The 12,016-nt window shown below is 38.2% G+C and overlaps 1 protein-coding gene across 2 annotated transcripts in view; it reads left to right on the top strand.

Moving 5' to 3' along the window:
- Positions 1–12,016, top strand: part of Tusp (WD40 superfamily protein Tusp) — a 320,891-nt gene that overhangs the window by 263,177 nt on the left and 45,698 nt on the right. For both annotated transcript variants that reach the window (XM_081732680.1, XM_081732675.1), the window contains exons 11-12: positions 5,135–5,270; positions 7,380–8,826. In XM_081732680.1, the coding sequence (XP_081588806.1) occupies positions 5,135–5,270; positions 7,380–8,826 (1,583 nt within the window). The remainder of the gene's footprint in view (positions 1–5,134; positions 5,271–7,379; positions 8,827–12,016) is intronic.

The following is a 12,016-nucleotide window of genomic DNA, read 5'->3' as shown; positions in this document are numbered from 1 at the left end:
CAAGATAATTTATTACACCGAAGTCGAAAGCGATGTTCTTTCCAAGTTATGAGCGCGGAAAAGTGCAGAGAATTGAACTTTAAGCACTAATAGCGGAAAGACTAATCGTTTTAGAAGTAATATGGTGAATTTAAGAGGAAACCCTAGTTTCGAAAAATGACACATCCATGATGTTTCGAGGCTTAGGTTTCCCGTCAGGAGCGATACAAAATGAAAATTCTCACAAACGATAATGTTACCGAGCAAAGTAGCTGAAGTGGTTGACCGTTGACTTCGCATTCGGGAGGTCGTGGGTTAGATTCCCGCTGCCAACCATCCTGACTGGGTTCTTTCCAGGGTTTTCCTCAGTCCTACCAGGAAAATGCCAGGATAGTAGACCTACCTACTAGGCAGGTCTTGGTCAATACCTTCCCTTATCAAAATCAATCGCGGTCAATTGCTGCTACAAGTGAGCAGTACTAACCTGAGGTTTGCTGTTGTAGTTGGTATTGAAAACGATGGTGAATGCTTCAAATTGGAGCGACGATAGGACACATGTTTTGTTATTTTTGTGGGGGTCAACGATTCTTTAGCGCAAATATATTTATTAAGAGTCCTCATCGCGGCGAAATTAAAATACCGCTAATTTTATAATAATTGTGTGATATCTTTAAATAGATAAAAGATAATTGAAATGTGGAACAAGAGCGCCCTAGACAATATTATTTTGCTTGATGTACCGTTATCACAACTCATCTAGTGGCTTTTCGTTTTCAGCCGTTTATAAACGCGAAAATAAATGCCGATTTTCAAAATGTCTCGAAATCGAAAGCAGATCAGTGAGTTGTGATAAACGATATAATGTAAAATGATATTGTCTAGAGCGCTCTTGTTCCATATTTCGATTATCTTTTATCTATATACAGGGTGTCTACTGACCTGGAAAACCTTGAAAACCTGGAATTAGCCTGGAATTTACTTTTGGACCTGGAAAACCTGGAAATAGCCTGGAATTGGACGAGGAACCTGGAAGTTTTAAAATTGTTTTTCAAATATTGTTTTTGGGATTGGTATGGAATAAGTATATTTTTGTAAAATAGAAGAAAGTTATATGCTACAGCGTAAGTTAAAAGCCAATAATAACTTATTCAGTGGAGATGTAGTTGAGAAAGACAGACAGACGTGAGCAGAGTGCAGGCGGTGAATGTGAATTGTGAATTTTTTGCAGTATCGTTCGACGAAAGCGTAAACACTATCTCACAGAAAAGTCAAATGGACTTAGTAGTTCGTTTCTAGCACAGTGACGGAAATAAAGTTTTAACACGTTATTTAACATTAGTATTCCTCGGACATGGTACTGTCCAGGATTTGTTAAGTACATTTATAAATACTTTCAGGGACAAGGGTCTCGATATTTGTAAGTTTCTCTTGATGGCCCCAACGTTAACTTGAAATTTCTGAGTGATTTGAAGGCCTATCTGAGTGAAGAAAATGGTGAAGGTCCACAGCTTTTGGAGACAGGAACGTGCTCTTTACATATTGTTAATGGGGCTTTTAAGACTGCGCATACCAAAGCTGGTTGGAATGTGGCAGCGTTTTTGAGAGCGTTGTACTATTTATTCAAGGACTTCCCTTCAAGAAGAGCAGAATTTCATGGCAGCATCTGGAACAGCAGTTTTCCCTCTTAAGTTTTGTTCTATTAGGTGGGTGGAGAATTCTAGTTATCAACCGTGCCATAACTATGATTCGTGCTTTAAATTTTATGTTGATGCAGTGAAAACAAGACCTCCTGAAACATCAAACTTGTCTGAAAGTAAAAGCCCACATCTCTGATGTACTGTTGCCTGCTAGATTAGGGTTCCTTCAGTCCGTATCTGTAGAACTAGAAGAATTCCTCACTAAGTACCAGACAGACAGTCCATTACTACCGTTTCTATGGAATGACCTAAACACGTTGATTCGTAGTTTAAGCCGCTTCGTGAAAGATGATGTCTTAAAAGTAGCTAAAACTTATCAAAAACATCTATTGAGGTCAGTTTTTTTTTAATAAGGACATCTTAAAACCACTTAATCTAGTTGATGTTGGATTTTCTGCGGTTACATCGCTTAAAAGATTGAAGAATGTTGATATATTGAACTTTAAGAAAGAATACAGAAGATTCTTGCAAGAACCTGTAAAAAACTTATGTTGAAATGTCCTTTAAAATACAGTGTAACAAGAGCCGCAAATTGCTTGTCTCCAGAAACTATGACCAACGAAACCCGTCGTGAATCACGTATCACACTCGCCCTGGAGACATTTGTCGAGAAGGAGCAAATAACACCTGTAAATGCTGAAATGGTGAAACGGGAATATTTAAAATTTTGTTCAGACCAAGACACAGCACGAGAACTGTCAAATTTCAGTTACAAAAATGACAGATTAGACGTTTTTCTCCATGATCTGTTAAGCAAAGGTGTCTCCAATGCGTTTAGAATATTCATGTATAAGATGTGTACTTTTCCATAGCAACGCAGCAGTGGAAAGGAGTTTCTCCATTAACAAAGAGTGCATTGTTGGAAATCTCCAAGAGGAGTGCTTGATTGCCCAGAGAAGTGTGTTGGATGCTGTACGTGTTGCTGGTGACATACGTAATATGAATATCACAAAGGGTATGATCCAGTATGTGAGGAATGCATCAAGCAGAAGAAATGAATATCTGAAAGTCCGCGGTGAAAAAGAAGACAGAGTAGCTCGAGTAAAGAAACATTAAGAAGAAAATAAGAGTTGGAATTAAAGAAGAAAAGAATACTAACTGACGCCGAAGCAGAAGTAGATGCGTTGGAAGAACAGACGAAAAAGTTAAAAGGGATGTTGAACTCTAGAAGTTAAATGTAAAAAACTGCTCACTGTGAAAGCTGTTTTCTATATTTGTTCATATAATGTGTGTGGTTCCATATTTTTTTTCAGTTTTTTAAACTTTCATGTTACAATAAATTTTTAAATGTAACTGATGACCAGTCCCCATCCAAGAAGAATGTGCAGTAACGTTTAACAATATAGACTACTTTGCGTCAAGAATTTGTATTATATATGATCATTTTCTTTTTGCTTCTAAACTAATACTAGTTTGACAAAAATGGCGGGAAAATAGCTTACTCACCGCTAAGTCCTACCAGTACGTAGCATAAAATACCACAAGAGTACTTTCCCATAACTTAGCGGTGAGTAAGCTATTTTCCCGCCATTTTTGTCATTGTTCATCAACACTCACGTGCTACTACTATAATATTTGTTTATTTGAAGTAATGTTTTTGACGGAAATTTACTATTATACAGGGTGAACCTTAACTAAACCGATAAACTTCGGGAGGTGATTCCCGAATCTGAAACAAGAAAAAAATTCCTCTAATTTTTCTCCACGGTACATAGTTTTGGAGCTACAAGGTGCCGAAAGTGTGGAAAAATGAACTTCCGATGCCTATATTTCCAAACCTATCCAACGCAGGGAGTGCAGCTTAATATCTCTTTAAGGAAGTCTTATCTGTTCTGAACATATGACTTCCTTTGTGAGATTTTAAGCAGCACTCTCTGCTTTGGATAATTTTGGAAATGCAGGCGTCGGAAGTTCATTGTTCCACATTTTCGGCACCTTTTAGCTCGGAAACTATGCGCCCTGGAGAAGAGTTAAAAGGACTTTTTTTTTCTTTGGGTGCCGAGAATCATTTCCCGAAGTTTGTCGGTTTAATTAAGGTTCACCCCTGTATAGTATTCCTACATAAGGATATTTAAAGCTACTGCACATTTTTCTCAACCGGCCTTCTGGTAGTGAATATTTTAATTAAACATTTTCTTGTGTAAAATGTTTTGAGAACCTACATTTCAATCAGTTTTTTTTTTCATCTTGTCACTTAAAGAAACTATCACTTGCCATATGCATTCTCTAATTATAACCAGTTTTTGTTAAGAACTATATAAAATTGCATTAACTTATACGTGTTACAATAAATGTCACTCTACTGAATAGACCTGGAAAAAAAGGAAAAATAAACCTTGAAAACCTTGAAAAAACCTGGAATTTGAAAATGAACATTTAGTAGACACCCTGATATAAAGATATTACATAATTACTGTAAAATTAGCGGTATTTTAATTCGCCGGGATGAGGCCTCTTAATTTCCTTTTAATCCTTGAAAATAAAGACTGATTTTTTCGGAACCACTTTCCGCAATTAAAAAGGAACTCGTTTCATCCCATAATGTATCGCTCAAATTGTATCCGATCAGCAGACTTTGAATTTGGATCGAAGAGTGTGGTCATTGCTATGTCAAAACAGAACAACTTAATTGTCACCACATGAATATAGGCCCTACACCCCACCACTCAATTCTATCTTCCACTGATCTTTACAAACAAAATAGTTTCTAAGAGTTTCCAAGAAAAAACATTTGAAAACAATTGGCTTTATTTTATTATAATACTAGAGGTCAGCTTTCAGAAGGTAGGGACAACGCATGTGACATCTTGAGGAAAGAAACACTGCAGGATTAGAGTGCTGTTTTCCATTATAGAAAGGATTCTCGGTCGATCTCACGCCCCCTAAACGCAAACATTTTAAAAGAATTTAGAATTATTCGCGACAACAGCCTGACGACCAGCTGTTTAGTGAGATTTTTTGTTTGAAATACAGTACATGAAAAGCAGTTGTTTGTTTCAATGAAGCGAATATACTATGGATCGAATGTAGCGTATACTCGCATACTTCCTAAATTTTAGGTGGCTATACGATAGTCTCCAAAAATTAGAGGTGGATATACGCCGTATACCCGCGTATACCCTCCATTACATCCCTGAGCTACGCTATAAAACTTCCCTTTTACGATTATCAATGTACGTAATTATACTATGTTCATCATTGACATATTTCATGAAAGTAGAATTTGTTTAGTTGCTGTTTTAATGCATTGATTCACCATCAGAGTTTGTCAATATATTATTTAGTTGCTGATGTTAAGAAAGTTTAACATTAGAGGGGAAGTTACTTCAGAAATGTTGATTGTAGAGTGTTCCAACACAGTTATTCTTTGCTTGTGAGGCTGCATTGACATTATTCTAGATATGAAATAGGTGTACAGCTTTTTCTAATTTCCTTGTATCTTTTTGGTTTCATTTCAGGTCACGTACAAGACCTCTTTGTTGCATCTACAGCCTCGCCAGATGACTCTGGTGGTGGCCGAGCTGAGGGATGATATTTTGCCCGAACCCGATCCAAATTTTAATCCAAATCTGTTTTCAGAAGATGAGGAAGAAGGTAGGAACGACTTAATTTTTCCTTCCTGGGTTGAAACTTCTGATAATAACTTCATTTTTTTTTAATCTTTAGTTAAGAGCAAAAGAGAATCTATCGTAGCATTGCCAATGTGTTTCTATTTAAGCTTGTCAATCCGTTCTAATCTTTATTTCGTTCAGAAACTAAGGTTTCAAGGCCAATATTTCCGGAGTTTCGTCTGTTATAGAGAAATGAGGAGTGTGTGGTAATTTTAGTACATGGAGTTGGCAACTGTGGAGAGTTTCAGCCACTCACCACCTACGACACTAGTTGTAAGTAAACACAAATGACGACTTGTTTGGAAAACAAATCTCACGAAGAAGTTCGCTCAGTTATTCGATTTCTGTGTGCGAAACATGTAACCGCAGCTGAAATCCACCGCCACGTGGAGAGACTGTAATGTATCGTCAGCATGTCGCAGAATAGTGTCGAAAGTTCGCTGCTAGTAGAGACAACGTCACCGATGAGGACCGCAGTGGCCGACCCAGCACGGCATCAACAGATTTGAAAAACTCGTGTGAAGAAGCTGATTCAGGACAGCACGGTGGCATCTGATGGCAGAATTGAAAATGTCGTTCAAAAGCGTTAGTCACATTGTGCACGATATTCTGCTGTACGAAGAAGTGAAACACTTCGTGAGAACATGGCTGAACACGCAAGGACAGTAGGAAATCGTAAAGTCATCCTGCAATGCGATAAGTTCCTCAGCCGATATGGAGACTGTCAAAAAATAATCTACTTTGTGTGCTGTCCGTTGGCTGTATTGGTTGTATGAAATAATATATATACACGTTTCACTGTAGGCTTTGTAACCTTACTCTCTGATCACTCCTCGCATATAGACCTGGAAATTTGTAAATCGTGACCTAGAAAACCTCAAAAAGTCAGAGATTTCCTGCTTGCCAAATAAATGAGAACTCTGTTAAAGCGCCCTCCTGTGGCCTTTAAACGCCTATAGTAATCTTCGTTGCTGCAGCGTTTGGCTGCTTTAGTACAGTACTCAACTTACGAAATAACCCTCACATCAAATGTAATAATGTGCTCTTTAAGTATGATTTCAGGTTTCAATATGCGAGTAATTTATTTAGAGCAAAGAATCTGAACGCACGCACATAAAAGAACAAACTACATGACTTAAATGGTTATCTTCTTTTACATGTACAATTAGCAAAAAAGGTACTTAAGATTTTTGTTTTGAAATAGATAAGAAAAATGCAGGAAACAATAGAAAAGATCAAATAACATGCTACTTAAGTCCATGTTGTCTTTGATTGTTTTCTTTCATCTAAAGCCGTTGTACCAACTCTTTACTTCTAGTCACGAGGAATAACATAATTCATTTTTGAAAGTAGTGGACGTAACTTAATGTTGGTTATTCCTTTGGTTTCTTCTTTTTTTTTCCCTTTATATATATGATAACAACCTGTAAAGTACGGAAATTGCTGATAGTTATATTGGATCTACTTGTGAATTATTGTATTTAACGTATCAGGTTGACATTAGATTCGTTGTATTTTACGTATATGATTTGACTTTTGTTTGTCTTCTTTTTACTTATAAACAAACATGGCTTTCAAGTCATACAGATCAAATTCGGAACAAATCATTACCGTGGAAGAAGTCATTTGTTAAACTGTGTCATTCCATCATCGTCTTCACTACACATTTTTATTAAATTTTCTATTATTACATTAAGTATGTTTTTCTTCCGTTTTAATTTATTGTATTTCCATATATTGATTTTTTGCATTATTAGGTTGTGTTCATTTCACACAAAGTGTATGTGCATTGTAAGTGAGGAATTTTTGGGGGATCTCATTGATTGGCAAGATTGGCTTTTTCTCAGGACAAGATAGATCAGGCCTATGTGACTGATGAAGACATTATTGTAATACTGAAACTGGAACACATTTTAATGATGGGTATATGTATTAAACTGCAGTATTTTGTCCAGTTTTATTTATTTTAATTAGGAGTTAACAAAGCTAAAATATAGTTCTCGAATAGCTCCGTGTTTGCTTTGAGGATGTTAGATGATTAGAGTTAATTCGTTACATAATTATGATTAATTGCAAACGCTTATTGTTTCAGTATTCACCGATGACAGAAGTATTCCGCCAGGGCTTCAGACTGACATAGCACCTATCGCCCCGATGTCCCCGAGGAATCAGACAGGTGTTGCAGGAAAAAGGTTTCCTCACCCAAAAGCCAGCCAACCATATGGACCAGAGACTCCAATCATGCTGGAAAACCTCCCTACTCTGGCTAAACCAGAAACATACGACGACATGGACGAGTTCCCATATGTGGATCTAACGGTGAACCCGGAGATGGTGAGTTTCCGAGAATCGCTTCGCATGGCCAATCATGAAGCAGGCTGTCCTGTGTCGTGCCTGAACGCCCCGCAGTGCCCACGACACACGCTCTCCCTTCTGTGTTGTTGTGACAGTGGTTTGCCTCATTCCGCCAAGTACAACATCGCTCCGTGTGACCACTCTCCCTCCACCATGTCAGACAAGCCAATGCCGACGGACTACGCGACCAACGTTCAGCGGCTGAAGTCGTCGCTTGTGAACTGGGCGCACGTGGAACGAACAGAAGGCCTAACGGTGGGTGACGCTGCTGCAGAGCATAATGGCGTTGAGAGTCCAATGATGGTGAGGTCGATGGTGAAGTCTGTTGACAATAAGATGCACGTGATGAATGGTATTGACCCCGATCTCGCTCCTCTTATCAGTCCAAAGAACAGCACCAAAAAGAAAGAGCGTCACCACGGGAAGCAGTTTTCCAATCAAAGTGGTAACCAGGTGGCGGCGGCTAAGTGGGGAGGGAAGCCGGATGAGATTCGATATATAGACGAAGATACGGAACTCACTTCGGCAGACAGAAGTATTTGTAAAACTGTGGGGAACGCAAGTCGTTTGTCCGAGTCCATGGTTCGCAGTTGCAGTGTTGGCTATCTTGACTTAGTGGATGCTCAGATGGTTCCGAGTGACGTTGCTTTTCTAAAGGAGTCGCCAAAGCGGTTAGTGCTTGTTCACAAGAAAAAAGACCGACCGAAACCGAAATTGAAGCAAAGTGGTAAAAGCCGTAGTTTAGATTCCAGTGATATTTTTCCAAAGTTGGATGGCGTCCAGACTTTAACTACGAAAAAATCTCCGTCAAAGAAGCGAGAAAAGATGACGTGTAATCGTTTAGTGAGGGCGACTGCGGACGAGAGTGCAATGAAGTGCGTGAGTGATTCGAGTGTGAATAAGGCAGCTGGTTCCTCCAAAGACCACTTCTCTCTCATCGAGAAGGACGAGATCAATACAGCGATTCAACTTCTCAACACCTCCCAGATTAGCAACGGTGACGAATCCCCCAGGGCAAGGGACAGAGACTTCGGGAGGACGATGATTGTGAACCCTTCGGATGGAATGGGCTTCCCAAGGCCTTTGCCTCCACCGTCGCCGACTTCGAGAACATCTCACAGCAGTCCAGCAAGTCCTGCCCTCAGCAAGAAATCCAAACGGAACTTGTCTTCCTCACCTATCAGGTAAGAAACTAGTCCTAGCTTAAAAGTCAAAGATTGTAAATAGTACATTTCTCAGCTATTCAATACAACTCAATACGTACTTAACACTGCAAACTGTTTCGAAAGTGCAACTGTCTTCATTAGTTCTGATTAGGTCCAAATTCTTCCTCGTGAATAAATCTGCTTCGGTTACTTGTATACCCCATTCTAGTAACTGTATATTAGCTTGTGAAATTTGAAAGAATCCGATATCAGAAGTCCTCCACTGGTGTCAACGTAACTACAAAAATTAAGGTGTAATTATACACAACTCGTTTGAAGTAAATCAACACTCTAAATACTAAACATTGAATCTTAAGATTTAAATGACACCATATTAAAATCATTCTCGGAATGTCCACATGCCATTCTTAATAAACTATAGTTGTTTTCAGTATAATGAAATATTTTTGCAGTGGTAAGTAAGTACCAGTTTGCATTCAATATTCTTAGCTTATTGTCCAGTAATATTGAATGTACTGATAGCAGTCTATCTCAGTAATTGACAAGGACGTAGATCCTTCACATATCCTAGCTTTTACTGAAGAAAACCTAAGAATCTATGCCCAAGACCTAGACTGAGCTGAAAATTTTGTAAGTTTGTAAGTTCAGTTTTTATAAATGGCTTCACTTTTCATGAATATCCATAATTTGAAAGTTTTTGCTTTACACACTTTCTTCTTTTAAAATATTTAGAAAAATTATAATTTTGAAATTCAGTTCTCTTTTTCAAAATAGTGGTACAAATAGATTTCAATCTCTTCCTGGTCCTTGAGGAATTCATACATTAAATCTGAAATGATCTGAAATTAATAATAACCCCTTGCGTTCTGTAATACCAGATTTTCATTTATTGTTAAGACTGTCTAGACCATTATATATAGGGCATAGTTATTGTGCAAGTGCGAGGATAGCATTCACATTACTAATTTTTTTTTAATGCATTGTGGAACATTTGGACTGAAAAAGGGAAATTTTGATGTTCTGAAGGGACTTTATGCTGCTTCAGGTTGGCAACACTAGCCGGAGATCAAAGGCAAATCTTTTTTCCTTTTTCTTTTTCTGTTCTCGAAATACGATATCGAAGTTGCCAATTGGTTTGGCGACAAACAATTGGCGACACATGTGTTCAATTATGACACACACGTGTTTGTTTTGACGATAAACAAACATATGGCTCCCTTAGGTCTGCCATCTACTGAGACTAAATTTATTTTGTGTCAGTAAGGTGCTGTCACCTAAGGAGAAATAGTAGAACTAACTCGTGCCTTACATCCACTAAGAAATTTCATCATCTCCAGGCTTATTACGACCTTGAATAAAGGATAGATTTCCATGACACCCCCATAGATGTCACTGCTACTTAGCAACGGAATATTTTATGATATCCATATGGATGTCATTGAAACGCAAGGTGTTAATACTGTTTGTCAACAATGAGTAATACGTGAGATCGGAGAGGATTTTAATAATAAAAAAAATATATCAATAAACTACGTCCCCTATGGCCCCCAGTTACAATCTGTATTTCGCAAAAGTGGATATAATTATTCATGTTCTGAAACACCCTTTGCAAGTTTCTTTGAATGCAGAGGGGTTCAGTGCATTTCGTATTAGTTTCACACGTTCATATACGAGATTTTTTAAAAAATATTATTTATTTATTTTTTACTGTGGGTTTAACATCCCGTGATTCTGCACTGACGCTGAGGCAGACGGTGATAATGATAAGGAATGAAAAAAGTGGGGGGGAAACGGGAAAACCTCGAGAAAACCCACATAGTGTGTTTACCTACAACAAAGCCCATTTGGCCTTCATATTCGAGAATTAATGAGAAATGATGTATCCATGGAGAGGGAGCCACACCTCATCAGACCAGTACCAGTCATCCAGTTATGTCTCATCTGGTGTTAAGGAATCAGTGAATCAGGCTGTAGCTGTTGGACAGCACTAATTATATACGAATAAAATTTCAAAGACTTGTGGAAGTCCGTATTGTAAGTGATAATTAATAGCCGGGACTACAGTTCAAAGCGTCACAGTAACTTGTTGAAACTCGCACCGTGTGCAACTCATGTCAGTCAACTTTTCCTTTGTTTACGTTCGATACGTCCGTAACATTTTCGTTTCTAGAAGTTTTCATAGCCACTGAGCGCAGGATTTGTTTCGAACAATTTGACTACCGTGTAGCATGTAGAACGCAGCTATTCTTCGAATAGTCATAGTTTGTATTTGCGCAGAGCGTGATTACTGTGTAACACTCAGGTGATGAACAATTATTATAAAGTAATAATTTGTAGTACTAATTTTGTAACCACTATACTTTGATACCGTTAAATACAACACCTCTGTCATTTACCGTTTTCCTTTTTTCATCGCTCTTTTTTTTTCCCCTCTCCTTAGTTCAACTCACAAGGAATGGACATGAACGTGTATCCGGACATCCAAATCAAATCTAGTCCACTCGATAAACATAACAAACACATGTCCATACACAAAAAGTTAGATGCCATGGACAACGGAGTAAGTCCTTGGGGCCCATTAACCCTGTTAGTATAAAGAAAATCGTAGACTCGCAATGAAATAGCTATTGCATCAACACTGTTCATTGGAAAGCCATGGTTTATAGTTTATTCTCTTCAGCATGAAACAAGCTTTCCAGAGGTGCTGTGTATTGAAACTCATAACGTATTTGAACAGGGAAAATTAGGAAAATATCGGAAAAAAATTCCCTCCAGAAATCCTTCCCATCAACTTTGGAGCCCTCTGGAGTGGCCCCGGATGAAAGCACACAACCTAAATGTATCTCAAAATATACTATAGGATCTAAGAAATGTATGTACCAAGTTTTGTATTGATAGACGGAATAGATATGAGAGGAAAGGGTGTATGGATATACAAGTTTTTCCCTCGTATCTATTCCGTCTATCAATACAAAACTTGGTACACACATTTCTTAGTCCCTGTAATATTTTTTGAGGTACATTTAGATTGTGCTTTTATCCATGCCACTTTTCATGTGTGTGCGCGTGTGTGCATGAACATATCTTTGTTATGTTTATCGAATAGACTAGGTTTGATTTGGATGTCCGGATGACAGGTTCATGTCTGTTCCTTGCCAATGTTCTGTGACTGGACAGATTACCAATCCATCCTGAGCCATTACGTATA

This window comes from Thermobia domestica, chromosome 1, assembly GCF_964235325.1.
Source record: "Thermobia domestica chromosome 1, izTheDome1.hap1.1, whole genome shotgun sequence".
NCBI classification, from domain to species: Eukaryota; Metazoa; Arthropoda; class Insecta; order Zygentoma; family Lepismatidae; genus Thermobia; species Thermobia domestica.
The sequence above is the reverse complement of the archived record's forward strand: the minus strand, read 5'-3'. Positions and strand labels throughout refer to the sequence as shown.